A 9,071-nucleotide genomic window follows, 5' to 3' on the forward strand; every position below is an offset into this window, starting at 1 on the left:
ATCAGCAAATCCTTCCCTTCTGGAAACTCTATTTTATACCTTAATTGATGTACTCAAAAACCTCAAATTGAGGCTCTGAAATAGTTACACTGTTAGCAGGCAGAAACAAGAACCTGTGGTGGGCCAATCGATAGAAAGTTCATTACTGGGAAGCCTGGCTAGTAATCTCCTTGGCTGCAGCTGTGAGGGGCCTACATTGTAGCATAGCACCTGTTCTCAATGATATATCCAGCCTGCACCTGCAGAGGTACAACGCCACACTCACACCACTCCGAGGTTTAACCGGCTCCTGCTATCTTACCATCTTTTTCTCGCTCTGTCTGCCTATCAAACACAAGCTCACAAGGTTTTCATGTTATTTTTCACTTTTTCTCTGTTTCTGTCTCACTCCTCCAGATGATCTCTCTCACATTCGTGCCAGGATGCATCTATATCAGCGGCAACAGCAGAAAGGGAGAAAAGTAGTGGGAGAAAACTGTGGAGGAGAGGAGCACCCGGGGAGGTGCGAGGAGGAAAAATAAAAAGGCATAGCAGTATTTTTTCAGTTAATATAAATAGACCTTTGGGGTTTATAAATTGTGTGGTGTAATATTCCATTAGGACAGCTCCATTTTACACCAAAATTGGTTTCATGATGGCAAGCCGCCAATACAGTTATAAGCATTTTTCCTTTCTACCTTTCCACATCAGGAATAAGTACCTCTAGTGTTCAGCCCTTGACTCAACTCTCACATTTATACTAATCTAATTCTCTAGTTCTCTGCTGTAGAACAAGGCCAACACAAACAAAGGTGTAGATTAGTCCCATTTTTTTTGTTTTAGATCCAACTAGGAACATGAAATAAATCGTTATGGGTCTGTAATATGACACACTGATACTGCACTACACTCTGAAGTATGTGTGACCTTTTATGTCGATTCAACCAGTAGATGGCAGTGACGGAGCAAGAACACATATGGCTGACTACTTAATGAAGTAAACCTGTGAACACATTTATACAAAGACAAGTTCATTGTATCTCTAGAAATATAAAGAAAAGCTGTCCTGGATCGGATCACGCAGGGGGGAATAGTGAAGTATATCTCCTTCAGACAGGAGGATGCAGCTGCAGTGTGTAAATGTTGCTTCAAGTTTCAAAAAAATAAAGATGGGGTTTATTTATTGTCTTATACTATTTTACATCTGCCTCTTTGTGCTAAAATGTCATACTGGGACTAAGTAAGGAGATATATTCATGCTAATAGCACCCATTACACATCCAGTTATTGCAAAGTAAAGCAGAGCTGCTACCTCCCCTGGCATACGCTTAACTCTGACATAATCTGACATAATAAATGATCACTGAAGGAGTTTTCTGCTCTGTGGAATAAGCTGTCTTTACAGACATTGTGTGGTACTCCATTAAACTGAAATCTGTGTTCAATTTGCAGCAATTATTATTTTGCGATAAACACGAGAAATGCAGGTTTGATTAATTAGATGTTATAGAGAAATTATGTCTGACTGCTGTGAATCGATTCTAGAGACATTTCATTATAAATAACTCAAAGCTGGGATGCAGATTTCTGCAACTGTTTAATACTGTAGAAACAGCGATTCCAGCTGGCTCAAAAACTCCCTACATTTACTGGCTTTGGCATTTTTCAAAAATGACACTTTGGTTAATTTGTATTTTGTGAATGTCACATACATTATAAATTACTGATGAGCCCAAAGGGAGACTGACTCCACCAGGTAAAAAAATGTGACAGATTATCAATACAGTATGGTATGGCTGTAAAAGAAATTAAATGAATCCATGTGCATTGATGTCAAAAACAAGAACGCAAGATCTTTAGGAAGCGAAAAGTAAAACATATGTATATTGCACCATTTTGAAAATAAAAAAAATAAAAAATTGTAAGATATTTTGTTTGGACTGTTGTTGCACTGATAATGTTTAATGATCTCACACAGATTCAACAGTTGATCAAGCTATACTGTATCTCTTGACACAATACTTTTGTGTGGTCATATCCATCTTACTTAACAGCCATAAGGCTGTCTCTTAGCTATCAAGATAGCTTAGCAGAACTTTGATTGAAATAAAAGACTAAGGTTGACGGGACATCTGTTGGTAAATCTGGCCAAAGATTACCAAACTCATGTCTCACTGACTCGGAGGAGGACATTACATAATTAAAACCAACGTAACTGCCTCTTGGCCATACTTCAACCTTTGTAGTACTTTTGATGTCTGGCCACCAAGGTTGAGAGATGCTGTCACCATCACTGACATTTACAAATGAAGTGAAGATCAGGAAAATAAACCAAAGTTTCAAATGATATAACACAACATCACAAGTTTTTTAGAGCTGTTCCAAATATGAGTTTATACTTTGCAGATAAATAATAATAACAAATTCAAACAAAAATGTAATATAAATGGTTTTATAAGATCAATTGAGGGTGACAGAAACAAAGAAAATACATGTGCTTGGATTTGAAACCAGTACATTGAAATCATAGGAACCTATTTGCTGTTCAACTAAAATACATTTGTAATGTTCTGTCATTTATTACCACTTTTAATAATTGTTTCCCTGTCCCTCAGCATGTTGACCAGTTTATAAAAAGTTGTTAGGGCAAGAAAGGGGATTAACAGTCACAGATGTCACAGTATCAGGTTGACAGACACACAAAGCATCCCTGGCCTTTGTGTCTCAGCTCCTGGTATTTCAACTGCTACAGTGTAAATAATGTAAAGCCCACAATAGCCTGTAACATACAACATGTTTGAGATGCTAAATTGTCTCTTTTATAATCCTCTAAATGTGCAATATGAAAGGTGTGATTAGCAACACAAGATAATTGTGTCTCTTGATAATCTTGACACATTTAATGAACCACAATAAACACTATTGTTCAAGCGCTGAAGAAATCACACATTTTCTGCATTTTTTAAGAATTGGTATTATTGTATAATCGAGCTGAAGGCAAAGACATTGTGTCACTTGTGATAACTACTTCACAACTTATATTGATCAAATATATTTTGCACATTTTATCCTTAATATGCATTCATATATGGAGAAAATAAGACGATGTGGGATGCATTGCAGACACCATGGAGCAGAGACTATTAAACCCTCTTTATTGCTGTATATTTAAACAAAATGTGAGTATATTAAACAACCAAATTGGTCTTACAAACCTAAGGAGTTATCCTATTGTTTCTGATTTGTAAATCTAAAGTAACTGCTCTGTACTGACTCCTCAATGATGATCAACAGCTGAACATCTCAGACCCTCAGCACCTCAAGGCAGCTCTCAAATTACTCTCATTTTCCTGATCTGCTGTTTGCCATGCTCTAAGCCTCCAAGCCCACCGTGCCTACAGTCTGTGTTTACAGAATTTGTATGAGCTCATCACATGGACCAATAAAAACTCTGAATGCAACATGGATTTGTAGATGATCCATGTTAGTTTACTATCTATCTACATCACTAAAATATACTGTATATTATGCAACGTGCCTCATGAAAGTACTGGGTCTTTGGTCTATTTCTATAAGTCTGACCAAATAACAAAGAGAACGCATGGATGCTAGGCTGCAGTATTGTCCACCCACCAGACCCTTATGATGAGTAATGACAGCAAAGACCTAACGCAGTATGAGAAAGAATGAGTGTGTGTGACTGTCTTAATCCGCCCTTTTCCAGATAACTCACTCAATCACTCAATTTCTCTGAGCAGTATGCTTCCAATCCCGAAGCAAACAGCTGGCCCGGCATTTAGAACACATGAGGATTAGGGGGTTGATTTAGTTAAAGGCTCAATCCAGAATCAGACCATAGCTCCACTTATGATGCCACGATCACCTATCTGCTGGCTTTGTTTATAATGTTTTATATATTTCTATCTATCTATCTATCTATCTATCTATCTATCTATCTATCTATCTATCTATCTATCTATCTGTCTATCTATCTATCTATCCATCTATCTATCTATGTATGTATCTATCTATCTATCTATCTATAATTACATTTTGTAATCAATAGTCAAAGATGTGTCATTGGTTGATTGTGAGAAGCATTATGCATGGTCATAGTATCATTATATATTTGTCTTAATTCATTCTGTGCAATGTTTTTCATCCGCGGTGTTTTTTAACTAAGGCTGGATTAAAGTAATCTCCATGCTGTGGATATTTTTACATCTCTGCCCTGTCTTCCGTGCCATGATAAGCTCACTTGGTAATCATATGCTTTCTATCTGCCACAGGAATACAAGGTATGCAGCTGCTTGTGACAACATGGGTGTGTAGAAAGTGCAGGTGCGTGTCGATGTGCTTTGAAAGCAACATGAAAGTGGAATCTGTGAACTCAAGTAGATTTCCCAGTGGCCATTGGCTCTCATTGGTTAGCATGCGGAGCTGATTTGCATATGGTGGGAGTGCCCTGAGCCAGCACTGGGATGAATGACTTGTTCAAGTCAGATAGCAATAAGGCATAGCACTCAGCAGAGGTCTGCGCTGCTCAACGCTCAAAATGCCTAAGTCACTGAAGCTGTCACTCTTGCTGCCATAAGTGGAAGGTACTGGACTAGGACATAAACATGTTCAACAGAAGACACCCCAGCCTTAGCAAAAGAGGAGTAATATGGGTAAGTTTCATAATAAATTATTCTAATGCCATAATTTACTTTAACACAACTATAAGTACCTTTTATAATACTGTGAACACTATCTTTGCTTTATTATTAATGCTGATACATGACTAGCCCCTCTTACACTACACTATATCGTTGTTATTCTCATTTACAATGTTATGGCTAAAACTTGCAAATAAACCTTGAACTTTCAACAATGAAATGTCATCGATTTATTTGCTTAAATTATAGTCCTAATGAGAGAAGTGTAATAATAAAAATTAAAATCATTGTTGCAGTTCTGCAACTCCTAATATCGTTTTTATTACGAATGTCATAAGTCAAAGTCAACTTTAATGTCAATTTTTTCTGTGTGTTTGTACAGACAGAGAGATCAAAATAACGTTTCCAACAATCCCGAATTCAAAATACAATAATACAAATATACAAATATGTATACAAATATGTATAAATATGTATTTGTATACATATTTGTACATTTCTATTATTGTATTTTGTATTCGGGATTGTTGGATGTTCACACTGAATAATGACACACAGGAATATCTTATTTTGTCTATTATAATTTGTAACTTTTATTAAACTGTATTATCTTTAATTATCTTGTATTTCAGGGATTGTGGGTGATCTTGCTTTACACCAGCCCTCCTTCCTGTTTTGCAAATTTCAGCCAAGCAAAACAGCTGATCTATAAGATAAAGGAGGGATTACCAGGAGGAACCTTCATAGGTGCCATTGGAGAAGACTTACATTTGGATTTCACGGTGGAGCCCCCCTTTTTATTCAATCTTCCACAAAAGAAGGTCAATGGACAGTATGTGAACCTTAATAGCACGACCGGGCAGCTCTACACATCTGCTACAGAGATTGACAGGGAGACCCTCTGTCCTGACAACTCCGGGGGAAGGGGATGTGTCCTTTCACTGGATGTGTTTGTGTTGCCTCAGCAGCACTTCCAGCTTGTCAAAGTAAAGATATTTATAGAGGATGTGAATGACAACAGGCCTAAGTTTCCTGTGGATGAGATCTGTATGTCTGTCCCAGAAAACACTCACATCAATGCTCGGTTTGCGGTGGAGCATTCTGCAGTTGACCCGGACCTGGGTCCTTATGGAGTGCAGACCTACTGGCTTGTTAATGACTTTGGAATGTTCACACTTGATGTAGAGCAGAATGAGGGAGGCGAGCTGACTCCCTTCCTCATTGTGACAGAGGCTTTGGACAGAGAGACCCAGGCTGAATATATAACAGATATCATAGCAGAGGATGGTGGGACCCCTCCTCTTCTTGGAGCAGCTACTTTTAAAATTGTCATCACAGATGTGAATGATAACTGTCCCAAATTCAAAGAGTCACAAATGAATGTCACTCTGCATGGGAATACCACCAAAGGGGGACATTTGGCACGTCTGCATGCTTTTGACCCTGACCTTGGTGCTAATGCTCAGATCAGCTATGCTTACAGTGAACGTGTGCCAAGGGACACCAGGAGCTTGTTCCATTTGGACAGGATCACAGGAGTGATCAAGCTAGCTGGGAAGATAGACACCGGTACAGCCACGTTTTACAAACTTACCATTCTTGCCAATGGACCTGGTTGTATCCCTGCAGTTGCAACTGTTTCTGTCCATATCATCAAGGTTGTTACAGGACCCCCTGCAGTCATTCCCCGATACATTGCACCGGAAAATGATGGAGAGTTGACAATAAAGGAATCTGAGCAAGCCTTTTCTCCAATTGCTTTTTTTACGGTCAAAAATATTGATATTAACCAAAGAGTGGACTGTCATTTAGAAGGGACTGGTCCCTTCAGGCTTGGCCCTTATCAAACGTTGAAGAATGAATACCTGTTGGAAACTACAGAGCCTCTGGATTATGAGAAGACACAGGAGTATGAGCTAATTGTGGTTGCTACGAGTTCTCAAGGGCTTGTCATCAAGACCTTCCTCAAGGTGCAAGTATTGGATGAGAATGATAATGCACCAGTGTTTCAGCAGGCTTTGGTGGAAGTATCTGTAGAAGAGAACAATCCGCCAAATACCTTTCTGACCCAGTTCCAAGCCACAGACCAGGACAGCGAAGGTCGAGGGGAAGTCATCTACCTTCTTGGAGGAGACGCCCCAGGGATCTTTGTGATAGATCGTGTGACAGGTGTCCTGACTGTTACCATATCGCTGGACCGTGAGGAGAAAGAGACATACCGTTTCATAGTGAGAGCCGTAGACCAGGGGACACCCAGGAGGGAGTCGCTTGCAACTGTGGTGGTGACTGTGCAAGACCGCAATGACAACAGTCCACGCTTCATCGATAAGGACTTCACGTTCTTTGTGCCAGAGAACTTCCCGGGGTATGGTGAGATCGGTGTCCTCTCTGTGACTGATGCCGATGCTGAGGAAAATGGTTGGGTGGCCCTGTCCATCCTCAATGGTAGCGACATCTTCTTGATAGACACAGGCAGAGGGGCACTGAGGGCCAAGACCTCACTGGACCGTGAGCAACAAGGGACATATCAGCTGTGGATAGAGGCCGTCGATGGTGGAGAGCCTGCTCTGTCCTGCGTTACTATGGTCACAGTGCTGTTGTTGGATGTAAATGACAACCCACCTATTGTCCTCTTCCCCCAGTCCAATCAGTCTTACATGCTGGTTTTACCCAATACACTACCAGGAACATCAATAACAGAAGTCTACGCTGTGGATAAGGATACAGGAATGAATGCTGTGATCGCCTATAGTATCATTAAGAGGAAAGGGGGAGAGCCAGGGTCATTTGCCATTGACCCAGAAACAGGAAATATCACATTAAAGAGGGAGCTTAGCAATCGGGGCCTCTACAGCCTTCTGGTGAAGGTCACTGATCATGGTCAGCCTGAACCGCTTTACTCAACAGTGATGGTTAACTTCTTTGTCAATGAAACAGTGAGCAACGAGAGCTACATCCAGAGCCTGCTGACCAGGGAGGCTGGGATTGAGGTAGAGGAGAGGCCCTGGTTTAAAGGCCAGATGACACAGGGGCCTGAGAGGTATGAGTTGTTCCCCTGTCAGCCTGTCCTTATTGCTCTTTCTCTGACATGTCTAGGACTTTTCTTCACAGTTGTTACTCTGACATCTTACATATGCTGTAAAAGATTTAAAAAGCAGCGAAAGAAAGGATCAGAAGTGGAGAGACCTTTGAAAAAGAAGAATGACTCGATTCAGGGTGTAAACAGAAAACTCAGGCCGATATCTAACATCTGATTTCCAGTTGTCCACACATCCAAAAACACCACTGTTTACATGAATGTTTACAAATCTCACTGTGAGAAGTGTAGTTCTAACATGAAGTTGCTCTTTTTGCTTTTGCTATATTATTGTTATTACTGCACTGTGAAGTTTGATTTATATGCCATTGGTTCCTGTCCTAGGCCATACAGTCCCATTCACTTTTCCATGTTTTATTATATCTATAAAACATGACACTTAACAAGACGTGGAGTGTCAAAAAAAGTAAGGTATTCATCATTATTAGCATCAGAGAAATAATAGCTTTATTTCAAAGTCAAAAGAGCAATTCATTGAAGAAAACTGAATATAAGGTCTTGTGTAAATATTGTAAAAACTATTTTAAATTTTATATCAAACTTTTGCACTGCACGAGAAAGGCAAAGGACAATTTAAGGCACAAAAATGTTTTCGTTCTCCACTGTTGTTTTAGAAAAATTGCATTTTTAATCTGGAATTGGTACAGAAAAGGCTAGTCAGATGTATGATTTTATTCAAGGCGTTGTGTTTTGTTATATTTAAAGAACTCACCGCGTCAATATAAGCATCAAGCATCAAGCTCTATAACTGTAACACAGTATGCACAAATGCTATAAGCAGTCATAAAACTAAAAACTGTGGATTAAACAAAAAAGATCTTAACTTAATTCCCACTTAATAGTTTTTGCAATATATTTAAATGCGTTAAGAAATATACTGTATGTATAAAATAATATATGAGTTATTTTCCATTTGATGATTTTGAAAGCTTCAGAAAAGTTGGATTTGAGTTATGACTTCTCTCCTATCTAAAGTTGTATGAGATTGATGGTTAGTAACCAGATGCCCTACTTTCTGTGAAGGTTCACAGTAGTTCACGCATGTGAAACCTTTAAATGTTTGGGTCTGCAAACAATTTCATATTTTTACAAGGCTGAACAAATTTGGATGTCAAAACGATTCTCTGTCACAAATCTGATTTAAGTTTGATTATTTTCTTAAAGCAATCATGCAATAATGCAAATCTCAATGTGTCTGTGAAAACATACTTGTGTTTGTGAAAGAAAATCTAAGTAATTATTAAAGATACTTTATTTTTTTATAACGCACTGGATCCTATATTGTATTGATATCAATTACTTTTACATATTTCCACATGTATGTGTATGGGAGCTCT

General features: G+C 38.9%; 1 protein-coding gene across 1 annotated transcript; it reads left to right on the forward strand.

Moving 5' to 3' along the window:
• The first annotated feature begins 4,499 nt into the window (after nt 1–4,499).
• Nucleotides 4,500–8,846, forward strand: LOC117547833 (protocadherin-20). Its single transcript, XM_034218708.1, has 2 exons — nt 4,500–4,649; nt 5,270–8,846. Exons 1-2 carry the CDS (start codon nt 4,602–4,604, stop codon nt 7,889–7,891), a joined length of 2,670 nt encoding a protein of 889 aa, XP_034074599.1. The 5' UTR covers nt 4,500–4,601; the 3' UTR covers nt 7,892–8,846.
• Nucleotides 8,847–9,071: the final 225 nt, after the last annotated feature.

Source organism: Gymnodraco acuticeps, unplaced genomic scaffold, assembly GCF_902827175.1.
Source record: "Gymnodraco acuticeps unplaced genomic scaffold, fGymAcu1.1, whole genome shotgun sequence".
Taxonomy (NCBI): Eukaryota; Metazoa; Chordata; class Actinopteri; order Perciformes; family Bathydraconidae; genus Gymnodraco; species Gymnodraco acuticeps.